Source organism: Protopterus annectens, chromosome 1.part2 (assembly GCF_019279795.1).
Source record: "Protopterus annectens isolate FY-2018-M chromosome 1.part2, PAN1.0, whole genome shotgun sequence".
Taxonomy (NCBI): domain Eukaryota; kingdom Metazoa; phylum Chordata; order Ceratodontiformes; family Protopteridae; genus Protopterus; species Protopterus annectens.
Genome location: NC_056727.1, coordinates 554,066,424 through 554,091,367, shown reverse-complemented (window position 1 = coordinate 554,091,367; position 24,944 = coordinate 554,066,424). Strand labels below are relative to the sequence as shown.

Here is a 24,944-nt window from a genome sequence, read left to right as displayed (position 1 = left end):
CTTTTAAAAGCTACACCAAACATCTCCAAAATGCTCCTTGTGCAGCATAGGGTATAAAGGTGACATTCAGGCCTACCATAATCAGAACTTCTTTGCCACCAGTTTTAGTATATCTTTTTAACATCAGTCTGTTTACCTGCATCCATTTTCGCCCAGGTGAAAGAATTTTCATTCTCCAGTGACTACCCACACCTGTTTGCCAACTTCTATTGCAGTTGCAGAGAAGTGCCCCATTGGGGCTTTTGTTTTTTCTTACTTTTTTGTGCTCCTTGGGGTTAATGTCATCCAGGAAGGGTAAATGCCAGTGTGGGAGACAGATTCTCCATAAAGACCACCACGATAAGTGTCTTTTTTGTCTAGGAGCTTCTCATAACCATCTTGTATTTGTCAGGCATTCATTCCAAAACCCTTCACAGTAGACTTTCTTCCCTTTCCTTAAATCTTGTGAAACAGCATCTTAACCTTTTTGCTAAAGATAAAATTGAAGGAATTTCCCACCTTGAGGGTCAGATATTAGGGAAGAAGTTGAAAAAGTACAAATGGAATCTTCTGCTGTTCAGCCTCTGCCAGACTTTTCTCCTTAGGTTGTTATAAACCCAGAGGCTTACCCAGCCATGTTGTCGGATTTCTGCTGCAACTGTGTCAGAAGCCGGTGAGGGTCCACCTGGCAGTACATCCAAAGAGGCTTTGCAGGTTTACATCTCTGTCATTCAGGGGGGGGGGGCTACACTGATTTTTTTCAGAGAGGCCTAGGGGAATTCCTCAGTTTTGGGTTGGGGAAGAAGTACCTACTACGGTTCTCGACTATTGTCCTGGGTCTGAGCCTTCTCAACTTTCTGGAGGGGACATTCCTTTAAAGGAGGAACAAAAAAATTAAACAGGTTTCTTCTGCTCCTAGGGATCCACAAAGTGAGTGGCAGGCCTTCATTCAGGGGCTATTTGCTGCTTTAATGTCCTTAAAGCCTCCTTAAGGGGTTTTGGTTTCTTCTCCTCCTTGGTCCTCTACTCCCCTTAAAAGGCCTAGAGAACAGGATTCTACTGAGGATGGGTCTGATTCAGATAATGAATCCCTAACTTATTCTACTCAAATTCCTTCTTTGGTGTATGGTTTAGAGAAGGAGGAATCTATTAATCCAGATGTTCCTTTTGATGAAATTTCCTTTGGGGGGACACTGTCTAGGAAGATGGAATTTTTTTTTTTTTTTTTTTAAAGTGGGATTGTGCTCAGGACTCTGACATCCATAACAGGTACTTTAAGTTGCTGCAGCTGGAATCCCCTAAACCTGCGGCTATTCCTCCTGTTTTGGCTGCTTTGCTGGATGCTTTTTCCCATGCCTCTCATGCGTCTGATTCTCTGCTCCCAAGAAGTCTGGCAGGTTTTATAGGGTGCTAGAGGATTGTTCTTTCTATATAAATGTCCTGCTGCTGATCCTTCTGTCATGTCTGTAGCCTCTCGTAAGTCGTCTCAGTTGCTTCCTTCACCAAAGTTACTGCCTTCTGACAAGGACAGCAGAACTATGGAACGGTTGGGTAAGAAGGTTTACACTTCTGCTACCCTAGCTTTTAGGGCTAGTAATTATTAGACCTATATGTCTAGGTATGTGTTGGCTCTTCTTTCTTGGGCCTGACCCCTTATTTCTGATTTTCCAGACCCAGAGGGTAAAACTTCTGTTCTTTCCTTGTTAGGGACTTACTCACAAGCTATTTGTCATTCTACTAAATGTAGTTATGATGCAGCAAATGCCTCTTCTAGGGCTGTTGTTTTTGGTTCAGTGATGAGGAAGTATTCTTGGCTTAAGATTCAACCTCTACCTGATGATATTAAAGCTAAGTTGATGGATGCTCCTCTGGATTCTAAACTTTTGTTTGGGGAAGCCGCTGCTGTTCAAGTCCCTTCAGGTTAAGGGTAAGGCCTTACAGGAGCTTAAACATGTGTTTGTGTCTCCTTCGCCTAAAGTTCAGAGAAACTACCCTGCTAAGCCCATCTTTGTTTGCAGGTAATCCCGCCCTTCTACTAAATTTAGGAATGGCAAATGGGCTCCTCCTGCTAAGGATTCTCAGTTTTCAGGGACTCCAAAGCTTTCCTTTCTGGACAAACCAGTTACTGTATATGACTCAGTCTCTTCCCAGCCACATTCCTCTTTCTTCAACTTTCTCTTTCTGTTTGACTTCAGATCAAATCAGGATTCTTGGGTTCTGTCGATTATTTGTCAGGGGTACTTCATGATGTGGAAATCCTGTCCTCCTTTTATGTGCATTCCTCAGGCTCCTTGGCAACAACTTCCCATTTTCTCAGAGGTTCTTCAAAATCTCTTGACTCAGAGTGCTATTCAAGAGGTGCCAGTGTCCCAAAGGGGAAAAGGGCTATACTCCAGACTGTTTCTAATGCCCAGAAAAGATGTCACTTTGAGACCTATTCTAGACCTCTCTCATCTAAACATTTTTCTAAAAGTACCTTCCTTTCGGATGCTTTGCCTTCAGATTCTGTTTCCTCTCTTGCTCCCTCAGGCCTAGATTGGGTTTCTGGATTTCAAGGATGTTATCTCCATATCGATCCAAACTCTCTTCAGGAAGTTTTTGCGTTTCTCTGTTGCTTCCTGGCATTTTCAGTTCTCTGTTTTGCCCTTTGACCTTCCTACTGCCCTACAGGTGTTCAGTGATTACTTTTTGCAGACTTTGAGAAATCCAAAATCTTCCTTACTTAGACGACCAGTTAATTCAGGCATCCTCTCCAGACTGCCTCTTGCAAAATCTTTATTTTGGCATTTCCCTTCTCCAGAGCCTGGGGTTCACTATAAATTTCAAAAAGTCTTCTCTGACTCCTTCTCAGGATTATGTTTTTCTGGGTTGCAGGATTCAGACGGTGCCAGTGCTTGCATCCTTGCCCCCTCCAAAGACCTTAACTCACATTTCTTTCTTTCAAACTCTTCTTTCTCTGCTTTCCATAATAACCAGGGAATTTCTGAGAACTCCAGGTTTCATGGCATCCACCATTCTGATGCTCCCTCTGGCCAAACTTCACATAAAAAAGTTTCAGAGGTTTCTGAAGTTAGTGTGGCTCCAACAAGCACATCCTCTAGACTTAGATTCCTCTTCTTCCCTGTCTCAGACAGGAACTTCACTGGTGGATTCAGCAATTGTCTCTGAATCTCTTATTTGTGTGAGTTGCTCACTGCTGGCTTAACATATTCTTCTACTAAGGCCCACTTATCAGCCATCTCTGCTTGTCTGCCTTTTTCTAGTCCTTTAGCTTTAGATTTGAGGTTAAACAATTTCTTAAATGTGTCCTTAATATCAGACCTCCCAGGAGGCCTGTTCCTCCTCCCTGGGATCTTAATTTTGTTTTGCAAAAGTTGACTCAAGCTCCTTTTGAGCCTGCTGCTTCAGTTTCCTTGCAACACTGTTCCTGGAAGATGGTTCTTTTGTTAGCTCTTACTTCTGCTAGATGGGTGCCTGACTTGCAGGCCTTTATGGCTTGTCCTCCTTTTTTGGTCTTTCATGAGGGCAGGGTGTTCTTGCACACTAACTCTTCTTTTATGCCTAAGGTGGTTAATGAGCTATCACTGAATCAGTCTCTTAATCTGCCTACTTTTTTCCCCTGTCCGCTATCTGACAGTGAGAGGGTGCCGCATACTTTGGATGTGCATAGGCAACTCAGGATTTATTTGGTTAAGACTAAGGCTATTAGAAAATCTGATCAGCTATTTGTTTCTTTTCATCCTACATCTTTGGGACTTTATGTATTCAAGCAAACTATTTCTCCTTGGATTTCTAAGGCTATTACCTTTTGTTACACTTTTCATGGCAAGAGCGTTCCTTCTTCAGTTAAGATTCATTCTACTAGAGTTGTGGCTTCTTCGAGTGCTTTTTTCAAGGGCTTAGACACCAATTCTATTGCTAAGGCAGCCATCTGGACTTCTGTGCATACCTTTATCAAGCACTACAAGTTGGATGGTATTTCTAGAGCTAGGGCTGGTTTTACTAGTGCTGTTCTTCATGGCTTTTTATGGAGCTCTTCTCTAACTTCCCCGTCCCAAGTTTCCACTTGAGCTTTGGCATTCGCCCATCTGTTAAGAATACTGTAGCACTGAATATAAGGACATAGGTACAGTTGTGTAAAATATTACCACAATGGTAGATGTCCTTGCCTTCACTGTTGCAGTATTCACTCCCTTCCTCCATCCCCCTAGTCTTTTGCCTTCCTGGATGTACAGGTCATCTCTTGAGTTTCTTGGACTGTGTTCCTACTGGGGCATTCAGTTCTGATTATGGTAGGCCTGAACATCATTCAGTGCCCTACGCTATGCAAGGAGCATTTGGGTGATGTTTAGCATTCCTTTTAAAAGCAGCAAATAGTCTTTGGTGGACTGGCTGGATGTTCAGGCTTCCATGGCAGGGAATCCCATCTGATAACAATACTGCAGCAGTGAAGACAAGGGTATCTACTGTTACGGTAAGATTTTACACAAGTGTACTTTTTTCCATTTTTTTTGCAAGTATAATAGGTATACTAATGTAAATAGGTGCTCCTGTTTTTTTTTTTTTTTTGGTGGGGGGGGGGGGGTGAGTTGTCTCTCTTTCTCCCTTCTCTCTTTCTCCTTGTTCAGTTTTAAGAAATGTAGGCACTGCAATGTAAAAAGAAGAATCTAGTTAAAAGAGCATGACAAAAGAAAAATCAGTGTGCTTTCTGTCATTCTTACACAGCAGAATGAGTGGGTTAAGGCCATTAGCTTTATATAGTAACAAGATTTAACAGAAAGCAAGTAAATGAAAAAGAATATTGAATATTATAAGATTTTTTGCCAGTAAACAGCTTTGTATCTGGTTCTCATGTCACTAGCAGACAATCTGATAAAGACAAATGGCTTGGAGAAAATGTCTTATGAAAGCATTCAAATGTTTTCCAGCTGAGACAGCTATAAAGATGAGGCAAAATCACACAGCACTTAACAGAATCACAGGCTCTACCATGCGTCTTAGCATGGATAATATTTCTGTTTATAGCTCAAGTCTGTGTGTGTGGCTGTCGGTTTGAAACTTTTGTTCCTATTAGGAGGGTAAAACTATTTAAAGATGTACATAGTTTTGAATGGTGTTAACAGGGTTTAGGGGGTAGTGTGTGTGTGTGTGTGTGTGTGTGTATCTTTATTTTTGTTTGAGGGTTTTCAATAAAACAAAAACCTCTGCAAGATGTGACATATGCTCAAAAGAAGATGACAAGAAATAACAGTATAAAAGATTAACATGCCAATAGTACATGCATGTAGCACAAAAGAACTAGACATTTAACAAAAAAAGCTGTTATACATAAAAGATAGGAATAATAATCCCTCAAGAATATGATTCTTTCTATAATGTATTTAAACGTTAATGGTCTCACAGATAAATACAAAAAAAGAAAGAGTAGTGAACTATATTAAAAATGTAGTGCAAAAAGCTATGCTACAGGAGACAGACTCTTGGAAAGAACTGACCATGCGAATTTGATAAAGAAAGGTTTTCAGGATAGTTATTCAGTGGAGTACCTGAGGCAAGGGAAGAGAGGAGTACTTACATTAACTGTAACAGGAGCTCCAATAGCAACAGAAGAGGATAAAAAAGACAATAATGGTAGATTTGTAGTTCTAAGGGGCTGGTGGCAAGGGAGGAGGATTACACTAGCATATATTTATATTCCAATGAAAACTTCTTTAATGGAGCTTAAGAAAATTTGAGGAGAAATAATTAGCTTTCACGGAGGACTATTACTTATAGGTGGGGACTGGAATTTGATTTGCAATAGTGAAGATGTGTCTGGGGGCCCCAGAAAGGAAAATATAACAAAGGAGGGTAGATATTTAAAGAAATTTATGAAAATAAACCAGTCTTGAACTAGTCTCCTCTCTTCTCATCTTATCTGCTTTTCCCTATCAACTTTTTCCTCCTTGTACTTGCTCTAGCAAACTGTATCCATACTGTACTCAGTGTAATATTCTCTAAACCTTTTAATTGTTACTTTACTTGTACTATATACTGCTCTCAAGTTTTGGAAATTGCACTTAACTGTTATTTTACCTATGCATTGTACTGCTGTACACAAATCTTTTGACTTGTACTAGATTTCTGTGACCCTACTTTAATATTTTGTAAATATCATAATTACTTGTATTTATGGAGCTTTTCTCCTCGTGTCTCCACTGAAAATGGGCCCCTGGCTCAGTCGGACTAACCCGGTTAACAAATGTCAAATCAAACAAACAAACAAACAAACAAACAATCAATCAATCAATCAATCAATAAAATATTTGGCATGGAAGATGTGAATTCAGTACTAGGAGCTCAGAGTGAATTTACACATTATTCCCCAAGCTACAAAAACAGGACTAGGCTAGACAGAATTTACATTTCACATGAACGTGTGCATTTAATTGAAAGTCTACATGTGTACCCAATAACTATTTCAGATCATGCCCCAATCACAACTAAAATAAAAACAGTGTAATGAAACACAAATGACACTGGTGCATTCCTACCTATCTAATAAAAAAGAGGAAATTATGGAATGGGTAGTGGAAATTATTCAGGAGCTATTAAAGAAGATAGAAACTTCTGAAAATATAGCTAGGGAGTGGGATAAAATTAAAGTGAAAATAAAAGAAAGTGAGATATGGTTGAGAAATAAGAATTATACAGACTGACAAATGTTAAAGTATTGCAAAACGGGGAATCTCACAGAATATGAGGAGGGGCAACTGCAGAATGCTAAACAAAAAATAAGGGATTACAGGGATAATATGCATGAGTTCAGAAAGACTGCTGTTTTCTGATAACTCTAGAGCACAAAAACTTTTAGTACAATGACTAAAACAACAGAAAGTGGAAAGGGCTGTCACCAATCTTAGGGAGCCTATAACTATGAAAATAACAAGGGATCCTGTAGAAGTATTAGAAATATCTTGACAATTCTATGAAAGTCTGTATAAAGCAGAGAAATATGGAAATCAAGAAAAGGTACAAATGGAAATGTTTATGGAAAAATTACATATGCCAAGGTTAGAGGTAGAAAAGGCACAATTTAATGCCAAGGTTAGAGGTAGAGAAGGCACATTTACTAACAGTTAGGACAGGAGGAGATGAGACAAAAATTGTGCTGTACAACCAATCTATAGGAAAGTCCCCAGGAATAGATGGTATTTCTGTTTTAAGTCTGGAAGCTAGGTGTGGAAATACTATCTGAAAGGTTTTGCTTAATTGCATTTTAAGAGGAGAAGAAGTACCAACATCCTGGAAGAAAGCAGTGGTAGCTGTAATACCTAAAGTGGATAAAAATACATCAGATCCAGCTTCATACAGGCCCATTTCAATATTAAATCAGGACTATAAAGTGTTCACATCTATAATGACTAAACGAATGGCAACAGTGATGACAAAATAGATACATATGGATCAATGTGGTTTTGTGGAAGGGAAGTAAACATCTGACAATGTTAACAGAACAGATATGATCCAGACGAAAAGTACAGTTTTGTACCTACCATAAATGTAGATGTTCGAGTGCTCATACAGCTGCAGTCATAACAGATGGGTTATCCTGCCGTCAGGCGGGTCCTCGGTCGGCCGAAAGTCTAGATCCGGCGTCGGTTGTCGTCGCTTCCTCCCTGACGTCAGTGCGGCAGGGGTATAAAAGAGGCAGCCGACGCCATTTTCTTCAGTTTCTCTTGCCCCAGATGTCAGGTGCCCCCAGAAGGAAGACAAACATAATGTTATGTAAAAATGCAATGTTGATAAATCAAAAAACAGTAGTTGCAAGCAAATACACCATAAAAGAGTACCCCAAAAGGTTATATGAAAAGGGTTTGTCATGAGGCCTGTCCTAAGAGGGGTTGGAGGGAGGGAAACCTGGACTGCAGCTGTATGAGCACTCGAACATCTACATTTATGGTAGGTACAAAACTGTACTATGTTCATCGTGCATACAACTGCAGTCATAACAGATGGGTAGAATCCCAAAGCTAAGTAAGGGTGGCAGGCACTAAGTGGAACTAGGAGGGGCTAGGATGCCCTGCAGGACTGCTGTGGCAAAGCCCGCTCTAGATTTAGAGTATAGTGGGAGGTGATAATGCTTGGAGAAAGTGTGCACTGAACTCCAGGTGGCTGCTTCCAAAATATCCTTGGTAGGGACCCCCCTGAGGAAGGCTGCAGAGGTAGCTGTGGCTCTGGTGGATTGGGATCTGATGCATGCAGGCACAGTTTTTCCATGAAATGAGTAACAAAAGCGTATGCAGTGGGCTATCCATTTTGAAATTGTCTGTTTGGAAATAGCCTTTCCTTGAGCACCTGCAGCATAGGACACAAAGAGTTGCTCAGATTTCCTGAATGGCTTTGTCCTGTCTAAATAATAACGAAGTTGTCTGTGAATGTCCAAGGAATGTAATAGTCTTTCCCCTTTGTTTTGTGGATTAGGATAAAAGGTAGGTAAAGTGGATAGTCTGATTCAAAGCTACACTGGATACTACCTTTGGCATAAAGGTAGGGTTGGTTCGTAAGGAAACTCTGTCCTGATGGAAAATGATGAATGGTTGCACAGCCATGAGGGCCTGTAGCTCCGAAACCCTGCGAGCTGAGGTGATAGCCAGAAGAAAGGACGTTTTCCATGACAAGTACTGTAACTCTGATGAAGAAGCTGGCTCGAAAGGAGGAAGGGTCAGCTTTTCCAATACGAAGTTGAGGTCCCAAGCAGGGACTGGTAGTTTCCTTGGGGGTTTTATATTCTTTACCCCTCTGAGGAACTGCCTTAAGAGAGGATGAGAGAATAAAGGAGGATCTGTGTTGTATTGTGCAGAAATGGCTGAAGTGTGGATCTTGATGGAGGAGAAGGAAAGTCCATTGTTTAACATCTCAGCTAGGTACTGTAAGATTTGAGGTATATTTATTACCCAAGGATTCTGTCCCTTCTTTTGATTCCAGGCACAAAATCGTTTCCATTTAGCGGAGTAGGCCTTTCTAGTAGAAGGTCTTCTGGCCTCCAAGATGACCTCCTGCACCTCCTTGGAGAGTAGAAACTGTTGGGAAATAAAGGAATTCTCCATGCAGCTAGATTTAGAGTTTTGAGATGGCTGTGAAGAGTCTTGTAGCTGTGCTGGGACAACAGAAGAGGGACTAGAGGTAGGATCCATGGTGGGGAATGTGTCAGGCTCTTCAGGAGCGGATACCAGTGTTGCCTTGGCCAGTCTGGAGCAATGAGAATCATTTTCGGCCTCTGTGCTCTGGCTTTTAATAGAACTTTGGGCAGCAGAGGAAGAGGCGGGAAGGCATAGACTGTCAATGTTGCCCAATTGAAGGAAAGTGCGTCCACTTTCCAGGCCTGTGGATGATAGGTCCTTGAACAAAATTTTTTCAACTGGCAATTTCTGTGGGTAGCAAAGAGATCTATGTCTGGCTGTCCCCATGCCTGAGTTATCTCTCTGAAAATTTGAGGATGCAACTTCCATTCATGTGGATCTGTCATATTTCTGCTTAGGTTGTCTGCCAGTGTGTTTTCCTTCCCTGGCAGGAATTGTGCTTGTAGTTGAATTTTCAATTCCAGTGCTGTGTTCCATAGGGTCATGGCTTGCCTGCACAGGGGAGTATGAATGAGTTCCCCCCCTGTTTGTTTATGTACCACATCCCTGTGGTGTTGTCTGTCCTTATCAATATCTGGCCTGGATGCAGTAGGTCTTTGAAGGTCATAATAACCTTTCGCACGGCTAGCATTTCCTTTTGGTTGATGTGAAGGAGCTTCTCTTTTCGTGCCCATTTTCCCTGAATGCACTGATTTGTCATGTGTGCTCCCCATGCATAGTCTGAGGCGTCTGTTGTGATGATTTGAGTTGCTTGAGGTACACAGAAAGGAAGACCTGTGTTTCTTTGGCATGCTTGAGCCCACCACATAAATTCCTTTTGAAGGCATGGAATGAGTGGTATAATTGCTTCCAAGCTGTGGCTGTGTTGAGACCATAAGTTTTTTAGGTACCATTGAAGTTCTCATATGCAGCTTTGCACATGGGATAAGTAGGATGCAAGATGCCATGAATCCCAGAGCCTGCAGGACTTTCCTTGCAGTTAGCCTGGTGTAAGTTGCCATTTTTCTGAAGTATTGAGACAGTTGCCCTTGCTTGTCTGGCGTGAGGTAGGCCATCTGGGTGGTTGTATTCAAGTTGGCACCCATGAAAATTATTTGTTGAGAGGGTGTCAGTTTTGATTTCTTTTTGTTGACTGTGTATCCCAGGAAGTTCAACAGTTTTATTACAAACGCCAGGTGCTGCAGTAGTATGTCCTTGCTGTCCGCCTGGATCAGGCAGTCGTCCAGATATGGGTAGATTTGTATCCCTTGTAGTCTGCAGAAGGCGATTACTGATGCCAGGCATTTCGTAAACACTCTGGGTGCAGTAGATAAGCCAAAGGTCAATGCAGAGAATTGGTAATGGGTTGAACCTGCAAGAAATCTGAGGTATCTTCTGCAATCTTGTCTGATAGGGACATGCAGGTATGCCTCCTTGAGGTCCAATGTTACCAGCCAAGACTCCTTTGCCCAGCATGGGAAGAAGCTGCTTTAATGTGAGCATCTTGAATTTTGGCACCTGTAGATATGTATTTAGGATGGATAGGTCTAAGACTGGTCTCCAATCTTTGTCTTTCCTTGGTACCAGGAATAGTCTGGAATAAAACCCTTGACCTTGTTCTTTTGCAGGTACCTCTTGAATTGCTTTCATGTCCATGAGAGCTGAAATTTGTTTTTGTGCCTCTGCCCTTTGATTTTGTGGCAGATTTGGCATGCCTCTCATTTTTGGAAGGGTGTGAAAGTGGAACCTGTAGCCTCTGTCTATAATGTCCAGAATCCATTTGTCTTTTGTAACAATGTGCCAATTGTTTGAGAATAGTGTCAGTTTTCCGCCCAAAGGTGCTGCCATTAAAGCTTTGCTTGGCAGGTGTAGGGGGAAGTTATTGTGTCTGTTTTCTGAAAGACTGTGATCTATCTTCTCCACCTCTTGGGGTTGGTGCTTGCCACTGTCTGGCTCTGAAAGATCCTTGAGGTTGCCCTCTACCCCTTGGACGCCTGTATCTGCCCCTTTGAGGTCTGTCTGTGGCTGGAAAGGACCAATTTTCTGAAGGCCAGTTTCTGCTGAAATGTGGAGGCTGTACCTGCAGGAAATCTTTCACTGTTTGCATTGATTTCGCTTTTTCCTCCATTTTCTTTAGCACCTCCTCTGCTTTAACACCAAACAATACATCTTTTTGAAGAGGTGCATCTAATAATTTAGCTTTGACATGATCTGGTAAGGTTATGCTCTTTGAGCCAAGCATGCTTACGTATAACAGACCCCGTAACAGCAGCTCTACATGAGGCCTCTAAAGCATCAAAACCACACTGCAAGGTATGTTTACCCACTTGCTCTGCACCATGCAACAAATCCTGCAACTCTTAAATCTGGTTGTTCTGGTTGTGTCATTCTGCTTTTCAGCTGAGATATCAAAAACTGTTGATACTTTAACATATGGAACTGACAGTTTAATGCCCTCATGGTTAAAGTGGCCGAGGTGTACACCTTTTTCCCCCACCTTTCTAAAGATCTGGAATCTCTCTCTGAAGGTAATGGGTGTTTAGCAGTAGAGGCCTTTATTCCCTTGGGACCCAGTGAAATAGTTTCTGGGTCAGCAGTATGGCTTTTATATAGGAACTGGTGAGAATCAGGAACCCGGTAATACCGGTCTGGTTTAACAGGAGCTGGAGGCAAAGAATCAGGATTAAGGCTGGCTTCTGTGTACACATCATCCAATATATCTAAAACAGGAGGGATAGCCAGAGGCCTATGCTGGGGGAGCAGAATAAATTCCCCGAGCCTTTTCTTGGAATCTGAGTAATCTTGGCCTTCCCAATGAAAGTGTTCCCTCAATGTATGCAGGATTTCCCCAAAAGAGAAGTCCTCAGGGGGGGAGACAGAGGGAATAGACTCCTCTGCATCAGAGTCTTCGAATGGAGAATAGGCCAAATCCTGGTCCTCAGATAGTTCTGAGGTAATAGAAGCTTGATCTGAGGAAGGGCAGTCTTCCTCTAATCTAGGCCTTTTGTCAGAGGGGGGTTGAGAACCCCTGATAAGAGTAATCAAATCCTCAGCCATTTTAAGCATCTGCTTTTTAGGCATGGTGCCTTGAGTGGGTGTCTGAGGAACCTGTTTTTTTTGGTTTTCATGGCTGTTTTAGATTTAGTGAAGGTTTTAAGGGAGAAGGAGGAAGGCCTGAAGACCCCTTGAGAAATGGCAGGCCTGTCTAAATTCTGAGTTACCCCGCCAGGAGTGGCGTCGGTATCTGTAGTAGGAATGGGGGCCGAGGAGCCTGCGACCTCGGGTACTGAAGACACCGGTAATGCACTGTCATCGGTACTCAGGGGCTGCATAGGCGCCTTGCTGAGTACCGGAGAACTGGTAGTCGGCCTTAGCGTGGTATCAGTAGGTGGTGCGGACCTCGTATGCCGGTCCTTATCTTTGCGTTTTTTGCTCAAAACTGGAGTCGGAGTATCCGACGACATAATAGAATTACATTTTTTGCCAAAAAAGTGAAGGGCAAACTCTGCCCGACGCTTTATAGTGCGTTTGTTGAATCTAGCACAAAAACGGCAGGCCGAGACGTCGTGGTCTGGGCCTAAGCAAGGTATACAGTAAGAGTGGAAATCCTTATGCGGTATTTGCTTCCCACATGAAATACAATTATTAACTTTGTCTGACATCGGTCTGAGGCAAGAAAAGTTTCCCCAAAGGGGTACTTCGCTTTCAAGAAGACTTCGGCTGAAATACTTTCGTAAATCTCAGGAGCTGGCCAAACGGCACTTGCGAATTGCTTCTGCTTCGGGCACCATGCGGCAAGAAAGACTGAAGAAAATGGCGTCGGCTGCCTCTTTTATACCCCTGCCGCACTAACGTCAGGGAGGAAGCGGCAACAACCAACGCCGGATCTAGACTTTGGAATTCGGCCGACCGAGGACCTGCCCGACGGCAGGATAAACCATCTGTTATGACTGCAGCTGTATGCACGATGAACATCCAGAATGTAAGAAAATACCACTGCTGTGGATGGGTCTTGATGCAGACAAAACACTGACAGAGTAAGCTGGGACTTTATGAGCAGAGCAATGGAGGCATTTGTGTTCCCTGATGAAATTATAAGGTTGATTAGGAGGCTATATGAGGGATCAGAGGCTAAAATTAAAATGAATGGGGTCCCTTCTGATAATCTCTGATTGAGCGGAGGAACCAGGCAGGGGGTGTCCTCTTTCTCCTTTGTTATTTGCATTACATTTAGAACCACTGGCAAAGAAAATAAGGGACTCAGAAATTTATAGCTGGTATGGCAGTCAAGAAAAGCTGGCTCTATTTGCAGATGACATTAGATTTCACCTGACAAAACCAGAAAGGGACATTACAGTGCTGGGGGACATACCGAGACAGTTTCAAATCTTTGCGGGATACAAAATGAATGAAGGAAAAGCAATAGTACTAAATCATGTACCCACATGAAGATTGGTTCAGCAATATCTATACTTATGGGGACATGATAAAATGAAGTATTAGGAGTAGCGATTAAAAATTATACATATGTGGCAGCTAAGGATATGTCGGAAGAGACTAAACAAAAGATAATACAAAAACAGAGAAAATGGAAGCTCTGTTATATGGACATTGATAGTAAGATACAAGTAGTTAAAATGTTTTTAGTCCCTTTAGTCTTATACACAGGTCAGACATATTTTTATCAACCAGAGGAGAAGTTGTGGATAGCAATTAATAAAGAGTTGAAGGATTTTATCTGGGAGGGCAAGAGTCAAATGGGATAAACTTATTCTTCCAAAAAACAGGGCAGACTTCAATTACCCGACTTGAAGTATTTCAGAGCAACACAGTTAAGTCTCCTATACATAGCACAACCAGAAAACTACAAGTCAAAGTGGAAAGGGATGATGAAGAAGTAGGGGGGAAGTTCAAGTAACAGGGAGAGACTGAGATTTTGGATGCAGATCCTCAAGGAGAATAACCATGACCATGCAGAATATTATACTTATAAAGTAGCAGAAAGTATTCTACGAACTAAACCAATATGGGAATGGAGAAAGGAGATTCTGCTGACAGGGATGACTGCAATTTGGGATACAGACAATAGGCAAGAGGGGGCTGGAATTTATTGGAGGAAACCAGTAAAAGACCAAATATAGTGGAAGGAAATAGAGAAAGAAAGGTAATAGAATGGGAAACGGACAAGAATTTATTTGGACTGCAGGACAGAGATTACCTTCAATATCAAGGACTGATAGGGGATTCCTAAGCAAAAGACCAGCACTGGTAAAGTTTCTAGTAGAATCTAGAATAGAAGGTGCTGTTAAAAAAGGAATAATTAGTAGAGCATACAAAATTTTGCATTATAAGAATCAATCATAGGAGGTTAGAAAGGATTGGGAAGAGACTGGATAAGCAACTCACAAAGAAACAATGATGAATATATGTATGTCTCCCACATAAGCAACAATGTCTAGATTTAGGATCTTTGCTTGGAAGCATTTACATAGGTATTTTATACCCCAAGTAGACTGCAGAGAATTTTTCCTCAGGTAAACAGCAAATGTTGGAGGTGTGATGAGGAAGAAAGAGGTAACTGGGAACATATTTTCTGGCTGTGTAATGAATTGGCAACTAAAGATTCCCTGCAGACTGTGCTGTCAGAAATACTAGGTGAGCAAACTGATGTAACTAAGGAAATGATTTTTTGAGCTATGATACAGAATCGGAATTACCTAGACATAGTAAGGCCTTGCTGGGTCTAATTATCATGGCTGTCAAAAAGCAATTACTAGAAAATGGAAATAAAGTCTAAACCAACTTTACTAGAAGTATTGAATGCAGTAAAGATAAAACAACTGGAATTGGAATCTTTAGAAAAGGGTAGGAGCAAATTACAAAGGAAAAAATGGGAAATGTGGGAATAATATATACAGGGAAGGAAGGAGATTTAAAAGAAGGCACGTTTTGAATGAGCTACTGACAATGACTGGCTAGATTATAAGTTACGTATAATGCTTGCAGCTATAATTATGTCAGCACAGTTTGTGATGTATAATGTTTGCACCTAAAAGTATGTCAATATGGTTTGCTTTTAATTTATACAAATGTATGACTGTATGTCATACATGATAATTTAACAAAGATGTTTCTGGTTTAAAGAAAAACATTTAAAACGAGGATTAATTTCAAGTGCATTTCAAACACTAAATTGCTGGCTGTGTAAAGAAATTTAGCATTTGTATTCTGGTTTTAGGGAGAATAATTTAAATGAAATTACAAAATCAGTCATATGCCTTCAATGACTTATTTAAAAAAAAGAGTCTACAGTTCAAATGAGTTAATCACATAAGTCATATAAGGCAAAACGAATATGCCAAGAACTTCAAAATAAATACTGTTTTGATCTAAAATGTTATTATTAGCAAATGATATACTCCCAACACCCTCTATTATGAACTCCTCCACAGTACAACTATAGGTTACATTAAAAACGTTTGAAAAGACACCTACTCTTACATTTAATGAAAATGTGGCAGTATTACTTTCAGTGTTTCTATGTTTATCAGTGCTAAAAACCTGTGAGCCATTTACAAATTCTGCTATCTCAAACACACTTTCACCAAAGGAACTTGTCCAATCAAGTGTAGTAAACAGTGTCTCACATGTAAGACATAACATTTCACAGTGGTTATGCGGCCAAGAACAAAAGACACTTTCTGGTAAAATTCTGCTTTGCAACTAAAACACCTTAAAACAAAAGTTTTAATACAATGAATTTTAAACATAATGAACAATCCAATGATCAGGATATTGATGAAGAAAAAGTCCCATGTTAGAAATGTGGAGAACATTCAGATGAAGGCAAAACATTAATTATTCAACACAAACATTAAAGGAGGACCACAGTTGTAGTGCAAGTTGAAGGTCTGTAGTAGTAATATAGTAAGTGTCAGAAGGAACCACAGAGCAAGAAACAAGAGAGGAGACTGAAAAGATGTGCAGTCTGAAAATGTAATTCTATGTTCACTAGCACAAATAACACTATAGACATTCCCCTCAGCAATGCTCATTGCAACACGGAGAGGAAATTTCAATATAAAAATATCCATGCCTCTTGCTCCAACTATGAACATATAACAGGATTCATCACAAACCGAAACAAACAAAAATCTGGATTTTTTTTTTTTTTTTTCTTCTTAAACTATTTAGCTTCTCATTCACAGTTATACCTACAGTATATAGGACAGTCATATGTTGGGGCTGGGGGAATGTTTAGAATAAACTACTTAAAACAGCCTCTATGTCTGAACTAGAAATGCAGCTTAACCTCATTATTTAAAAAAATAATTAATGTGTGTATTCTGTACAGCTAAATTAATATAACTAGTCTAGAAACTGCAATTTTTAGTAGTTTTTACAGCATGCTCTGTGAATAACTCTACATCACCGCCAATCAATTAGTCAGAGCAATGACCTACCCCTCCTACAGTATAACACCTGAAAATAGAGTAAAAAATGCACAATATACATACCAAAATTGAGGAAGACTAGTTTTGCTTGAATGGAGGGGCAGAGTTTGACAAGAAATGGAATGGCTACATATAGGATAAGTATCCACATAAACATCTTCCGGACATGGAACAGGAATCCACCTCGCCTATGTAAAAACAATAAAAATTAAAATTAAAAACTGGCAAGGACTGCTACTTTAATACACCAACACTGTTGAGAAGCAAAACATTTTCTTTAAGAAACGTAATTCATGAATGTTAAAACAAGTTGAATCATGTGGAAATGGGCAGTGAAAATAGTTATGATGGTATCTGTTTCTTACAGCCTCTTGTCTCTATTTTCAGCACATGCACACAGTGAAGTGCTCACTATTCATGCCCACTGAGTGGCACACAGCTACAGTTATCCCACTCCACAAGGGGGGATCCACCTGACGAGCCTGATCTGCAAGGCCATGGAACGTATTATCATGGAACTTATAAACAAAGATATTGGCAACCTCCAAACACTGGACCCCACCCAGGTTGGGTTCGTGAAGAGCCAATCTTGTCTCCTGAACCTGACTCACTTCTTCGAATCAGTCTCCAGAGCCGTGGATGAGGGTAAGGCAGTCCACACGGCCTATCTGGACCTCGCCAATGTCTTTGACACCATCCCCCACTATGGAATCATAGATAAACTTACTAAGGCGGGCATTAATCCTTACGTCACTCGATGGGTTGCCAACTGGCTTACTAACAGAACCCACACTGTAAAAGTAGCAGACTCCAAATCCAGCTCCAGACAAGTGACAAGTGGAGTACCTCAGGGTTCAGTCCTTGGACCGCTCTTGTTTGGCATCTACTTCTCTGAAGTACAGGTCAACACTAAGGGACTCTGGCTAAAAAGTTCACAGATGACTGCAAACTGGGAGCCATTATGGAATCCCCAAATGATGTGGATACTCTACAAAAGGGCCTTACAGAAACAGATGCTTGATGCCAGAGCCATGGGCTCAAGCTCAATGCCAAGAAATGTATAGTTATCCCTTTTGGGAAAAAGCATGTACCCATGAATTACCACATAGGTGGCAGTATACTAAACACCAAAAGTGTAAAAAGAGACTTAGGGACACAGGTGGACAGTGGTCTCACCTTCAATAACCACATCGCCACAACAGTCAGGAAATCCTTCAATGTGGCACACCTCATCACTAAGGGCTCTTCATCCAGAAGAGAGGAGGTCATTGTCCCACTGTATTCATCCCTCATTAGACCCATTATAGAATACAACACCCCATTTGGTATGTACCTCTCAAGACATCTGCAACAACTGGAAAGGCCGCAGAAATAACTCACTTAAAGAATCACAGGCCTAAAGCAGATGCCCTATGCTGACCACCTTAAAAAACTCCAGCTATACTCTGTTGCATATCGTCTACTCAGAGGCGATCTCTGCTTTACATACAAGGCCATGTCAAACCCAGAGCTGTTGGACATGCTACACTTAAAGAAATCCCAATCTCTCAGGGCCACACGCTCCAGGGATCTAAACCTTATCATCACAATAAACAAAACATGCTGGAGGGATAAGTTCCTGACCCAGAGACTCCCCAGACTCTGGAATAGACTACCCATACATGTCAAGCAGAGCACCTCCTTGGCCTTCCTCAAAAGGTACCTTGAAGATTGGATGGGAGAAAGGAAATTCTCCCCGGGGATCATGTCAGTCGCCCTGCTAGACAGGGGCCCAAGGAAGTAAATAGTATGGGAAGAAATAAGCCAGGGAATTGCTATGGCTAGGCTTGCATAGGCCCTAGGGCCGATAGCCTAGTACCAACCTAAAAAAAAAAAAAAAAAACCTTGTTTTCCCGCCTTACTGAACTAGAATAGTCCAGTCTTCAGAGTTTGCTGATCTCTGGGCTTTGTCTTGGTTCCTGTGCTATTCCATATCCTTATTTGGATAAAAGGAAGCGTCTTTGTTCACCAGTGGGAGTGGGGAGCACTGAGCGGCCTATTTGTCCCTAGAGGAGTGGTTCCAGCCAGAAACTTGTAGTCTATTGGCCATTTTGGGTCAATTCCTAGCTCTTTCAGCCCCCTGTAATAAAGCCCGCTTTAGCGCTAAGCTTGTATTCAACTCAACACAGCTCCTCGTGGTGTCCTGCAGAGTTCTACAAGCAGCAGAGAGCAAAAGAGTGACTTTTTCCTGATTTAAGTATTTTTTTCTGGCTTTTTGATTATTTACTGCTTAGCGACTGCTTTTTCGCCTGTTCATACAGCTCTGCATTCTATTTAAACTGTTTTTTGTGTTGATTAACTGTTTTGCACTTTTAAAAAGTTATTTGTTGCTTAATTTTACCTGTAGGCTAACACACTCAAGTGCGCTAGCCGTTTAAAAGCATTTATAGCATTTACTGTCTGTTTTCCTCTGTTTTCTGCAAAAAAGAAAAAAACAAAAAAAAAATCTTGTTTTCCTGCCTTACTGAACTAGAATAGTCCAGTCTTCAGAGTTTGCTGACCTCTGGGCTTTGGCTTGGTTCCTGTGCTATTCCATATCCTTATTTGGATAAAGGGAAGCTTCTTTGTTCACCAGTGGGAGTGGGGAGCACTGAGCAGCCTATTTGTCCATAGAGCAGTGGTTCCAGCCAGAAACTTGTAGTCTATTGGCCATTTTGGGTCAATTCCTAGCTCTTTTCAACCCCCTGCTATAAAGCCCACTTTAGCGCTTTGCGTGATTTAGCGGAGTTGCCCATAGAGCACCATCGGGCAGCCGGTTAAACAAGGTTAAACTATTTCTGGCTCCGTAAAGTCTGCTTTTCAATTTTTCCCTTAGAACTTCTCTACTTGCAATCTAAACAGTCTATTCTCTATCTCAAAAGCTCAGCACTTGCTCCTAAAGCATTTTTATATAGGTAAAGCTCAGCACTTGCTCCTAAAGCATTTTTATATAGGTAAAGTACTTGTATACTAAACAAAGTACTACATTAGCCTAGAATCCCCTTGAGTACCCATTTCCCTATAGGTCCCCTCTGACTCAGTTACACAGCAAACTTTATCACTTTTTCTAGCATGTCAAGGGTCAGTTGCTAGCGTCCTCTCCTGTTCAGCTGGTAAATCTGGGCATCTTGAGGCAATGTTACAATTGCCTCATGTACACAGACAACCCACTCCTTCTCCCACAAAACACAAATACATGTGAGAGATGCAACTATATAGCCAAACTGGAGGCTGAGCTCTCTCAACTCAGGACTGGCAAGACCAGACAGGAGGAGAAGGAAACCACGCACACCACAAACCCAGTTTCACATAGAACTATCACAACTGCAAAACAAACACATAAACACACAAAGACATACTCGGAGGCACTGATCAAAAATCTACCAAAACTACAGAGGCCTCCAAAGCAGACACCCAAGCAACTGCCACCTCAAGACATAAGACATGCAACACATAGTTCTCAAAGTCAGTGTGCTAAACAGTCACAGCCCTTAAGGCCAAACACAATGCCAGACACACTTGTTATAGGTGACTCCATAGTCAGACACACTGGCGTCCCACTCACCAGACTGAACAAGGAAAAGATCACAGTAAGCTGCCTGTCAGGCGCTAGAATCCGCCACATAACACAAGCACTCAGGTCACTCCACAGCAAGTACAAGTATGACTCAGTCATTGTCCATGCCGGTGTGAACGACCTGAGACGTACCTCCCTGGACTACATGAAGAGACATAGAGGAGCTCTCAGATTATGTAGCCCAGGCCGGTATGACCCTGACCCTGAGCAGTATCCTACCCTCACCAAGAATGATGCCACAATACAGAGACAAAATGATCAGCTTTAATAATTGGCTTAATTACTGGTGTCATTCTAAGGGGATCCAATGTCTGTCTGCCTGGGATGACATGCTTGACAAGCCACGCTGCTTCGCAAGGGACGGCTTGCACCTGTCACCCCTGGGCTTCCGGATATTGGCAAAGGCTCTTGCCACCCCCATAGTGCCTTTTTTAGGCAAGGCTCAAATGATAAACCTACCGCCCTAGAAAACAAAAATGAAGAAAAACTAAGGATAATACTGCTCAATGCCAGAAGTCTAAACCTAAAGATGCACGCCCTCGAAGCCCTCCTCAGTATGGAGAACATCGATGTCTGTGCTGTGACTGAAACCTGGTTCAAGGCTCCTGAGAGCACCCCAGCACTATCAGGTTATACCTCATATCATGCGTTCCAGCCCCAAAATCCGGACCGAACCACAAAAGGAGGGGGAGTATCCATATTCATAAAGGATACCCACACCTCCAGGTTAGTGGCAACGCACGAAGCATCGGAGACCATCCAGGTGCAATTAACCATAGGTAAAACTGCCCTACAGTTTGTAACATGCTACAGACCACCTTCTCAAACTCAGGAAACCCACACAGCCTTCCTGAAGGCACTGGAGAGTATGAATGTCTCTCCAAACACCATCATATTGGGTGACTTCAACTACCCAAACATAGACTGGGAACATTACTCAAGCCCCAACACCCTAGCCCAAAGGTTCCTTGAGTTCATAAACTCAAATGCTATGGAACAACTAGTCACCATTCCCACAAGAGGATAGAATATATTAGACCTGATCATCACAAACATGGGGACAAAATGCTCCACACCGGAAGTATATCCCTCATTGGTGAGATCAGACCATAAATTAATCTCACTGGAGATCCACATCCCGCTCCCACCCCCAGCAAAAAAGACCACAGTGAAGAACTTCTCAAAAGCAAACTTCACACTTCTTAAGACTGGAGTGGTATCCTTCAAGGCCCCCAAGCCAGTGGAAACCACAACCCACGCTGCTGAAACCCTTACAAATGCCTTCTACGAGCACCTCCAGGAATGTATGGATCAAGCAATCCCTAATAAAATCAAGACCCTTTCCACCAAAGGCAGGCGCCCGGTCTGGTGGACTCCAGCCATAAACAAACTCTACAACAAGAGGAGAAAGCTACTACATGACAGAGCAAAATCCCTAAAAGGGAAGGCATCTCTGATCAATACTAGCAAAAAACTACGATCACAAATAAAATCCTCCAAGGCCAACTTTGAGAGAAAAATCGCTAATGACACAAAAGACAATCATAAAGCCTTCTTTAGCTATGTTAGAAACCTGGGTGGAAACTCCCAGATATGCTCAGAATTAGTCCAAAATGATAAAAAAAAATCACTGAACCCACAGACATTGCCAACATACTGGCAGACAGGTTCAGTGCAAATTTCTCCCCCCAAAAGGAGAAATATCTATCCCACCAGAGTCTAGCCTCCCAAACATCTCAGATGCCCAGGTGAGAGCTGCTCTCTAAAGCAAAAAACACAGCATCAATGGGACCGGACGGTGTCCCTGGCTGTGTGCTACACAAACTCAATAAAGAACTAAACCCACACATAAGGCTGCTGTTTAATCTTAGCCTTACTACAGGATACGTACCCAAAGAATGGCGTACGGCAACTGTGGTCCCACTCCACAAAGGTGGTGCTTCTACAGACCCTGGAAATTACCGCCCCATAAGCTTGACGAGCCTTGTCTGCAAAGCTATGGAGAGGATCATAATGGAACTCATAAATAAAGACATTGGGGACCTACAGACACTGGATCCTACCCAATTTGGCTTTGTCAAGGGCAGATCCTGCCTCTTGAACTTGGCCGACTTTCAAAACAGTCACTAAGGCCATTGATGAGGGTAAGGCAGTTCACACAGCCTACCTTGACCTAGCAAAGCGTTCGACACAATACCCCACTCGGGCATCATAGAAAAGCTCACCAGCTTAGATGTAAACCCATATGTCACAAGATGGGTTGCAAACTGGCTCAAGGACAGAACACACAGGGTTAGAGTTGCTGGTGCCATGTCAGACTCTAAGCCGGTCACGGCGGTGTCCCACAGGGCTCAGTCCTGGGCCCCTCTTGTTCGACATTTATTTTTCTGAAGTGCAGGCAAACATAGGGGATTGTGGCTGACAAAATTTGCAGATGACTGCAAACTGGGCACCATAATTGACACTCCATCAGACACAGACATCCTCCAGAAAGGTCTCATAGAAATGGATAACTGGTACCAGAGCCATGGCCTTAAGCTAAATGCCAAAAAATGTATAGTCATACCCTTTGGGAAAAACAAGGTAACCCCTAATTACCACATAGGTGGTAATCCATTAAACACGGAAGAAGTTATCAGGGACCTGGGGACCCAAGTTGACAGTAACCTCTCTTTTGACACTCACATTGCCAAAGTGGTTAGGAAGACCTTCTACATTGCCCACCTGATCATGAAGGGATTCACATCCAGATCAGGAGAGGTCATTGTACCCCTGTACTCTTCACTTATCAGACCAATGATTGAGTACAACGCCCCATTCGAATGTAACTTACCCGACACCTGCAGCAGTTGGAAAGACCCCAAAAGTTCCTCACCAAAAGGATAAAGGGGCTCAAACATATGTCATACGATGCCAGACTGAAGAAACTCCAGCTCTATTCAGTCGCATACCGTCTGCTCAGAGGTGATCTGTGCCTGACATACAAGGCCATGTCCAACCCGAATTAATGGACATGCTCCACCTCAAAAAATCCAAATCCACCAGAGCCACGAGTAAGAGACTTAAACCTCAACACGGATATAAATAGGACGTGCTGGAGGGACAGATTCATCACCCAGAGACTCCCTACACTATGGAACAGAATCCCAGTCCATGTGAGGCAGAGCCCCTCACTGACTCTGTTCAAGAGAAATCTTGACGAGTGGATGGGAGATCGTAGGTTTACCCCGGGAATCATCTCTGTATCACTGCTGGACAGAGGCACAGCAAACTAATGGGTATAGTATTCTCATCCTAAGGGGTGGTGAAAGCCACACACACTCTGGCTAGGTTTATAAATGCCCTAGGGCAGATAGCCTAGTATGAACCTATGAACCTAAACACACATACACTGCTCTGATGTACACTGTCACAGATTAAACTGCTTCATGTATTTATACAATTTTATGTAAAAAAAAAAAGAATCAGGAGGCAGTAACTGATTTCCCAAACACTCCTGTTGTTTATTCCTAAGTGTATTAAGAACAACCTTTTTCCTGCAGCTTACATGTTTTGAAAAGTATGCACCGTGCCAGCTAAGAAACTACAATCTTCATGTAATAAAATTCAGCCAAATAAATTGTACTGATGGTGTTTAAGCATTTGTTTGCTGACTTGATTAGATTTATCCAAAGGACCTCTGCTATTCACTTCTCAGATTAAAAGTAACAAGGCCTTACAGAGTGAGCATTATAAGGAAATATATATTTTTTTATTTCCCTATAACATCCTTTGCACAAAGAAAATGGCAAAATAGTGCTTTTACCTTTAAAACAATGCTACTGTGCTGGGAAGTATTTCTTGTTACATTTTTCAGGTTTTGAGAAAAAGCAGTCACTAATAAGAAATCAGTCATTTGGAAAATGTAAATGTTTCAACCACTTTACCTGTAGGTCAGTGATGTAAACAAAAATTTATACATATAAATATGTACATTAACTTGTTCTGGTGTACAAATCATTAGTTAATTCTACTACTTCTTGCTCAGCCATCCCCATGGCCATTCAAGACCACTGACTGTTACAATCTGCATTTCTAAGCTCCAGTTGTCAGACTGATGATGTCCACATGCACACACACCTTCTAAATGTGAATTGCTTTACATTTGTTAGTTCTATTTATATGCATTTTTTTCTATACTAGTACTTAATGTATTGCAATGTCCTGGAACGTACTACAGCAGAAACAAGTGAAGCACTAAATGTACAGAAGCTTCCCGAATACATGCATACATATATTGGCACCAAGAAATGCCAACATACTTATGGTAACGCCAAGAAATGGAGAAGCACCACATCAGTTTCTTCTAAAGTACTACAAGATTACAAATACAAAGTTAAAGCTCTATCAGCAAATGAGTATGTGAAAAATTCGGACAATGTATTTGGAAGTTGCAGACAGTTATAAATACAGAAAAGAAAGTGCACCTTTTAGCTGATGCTTGCCTAAAGATATAACATGCAATTTAAAATGACTGCAGCTATAATCAAACTTTTGTGCTTTTTAAAATACCAGTGATAAGTACTGCGTTCTAGTTTCACATGAGTGCACATTTACAGTTCACATCAGGTCATATAGACATGCTTGTAACTGATGATTACTAATCGGTTTCACAGATTCTTTTATTTTATGAAAAGCTATGGATTTTGTTGTATGCTTCTGTTACAACAGATCTTTCTGTTCTTAAGTGCACTATTTCTATGCTTGCCTTAAAGGTTTGTGGTGCTTTTACTGTGAGATTTAACATACGTTGATAATTTATTTTATGTGCTCTGG

The 24,944-nt window shown here is 41.7% G+C and overlaps 1 protein-coding gene across 1 annotated transcript in view; it reads right to left on the bottom strand.

Annotated features, from left to right (window-relative positions):
• LOC122792384 (lysophosphatidylserine lipase ABHD12-like) overlaps window positions 1-24,944 on the bottom strand; it is a 398,594-nt gene that overhangs the window by 190,577 nt on the left and 183,073 nt on the right. Inside the window, exon 2 of the mRNA XM_044060171.1 lies at window positions 16,598-16,722. Coding sequence (XP_043916106.1) covers window positions 16,598-16,722 — 125 coding nt within the window. The remainder of the gene's footprint in view (window positions 1-16,597; window positions 16,723-24,944) is intronic.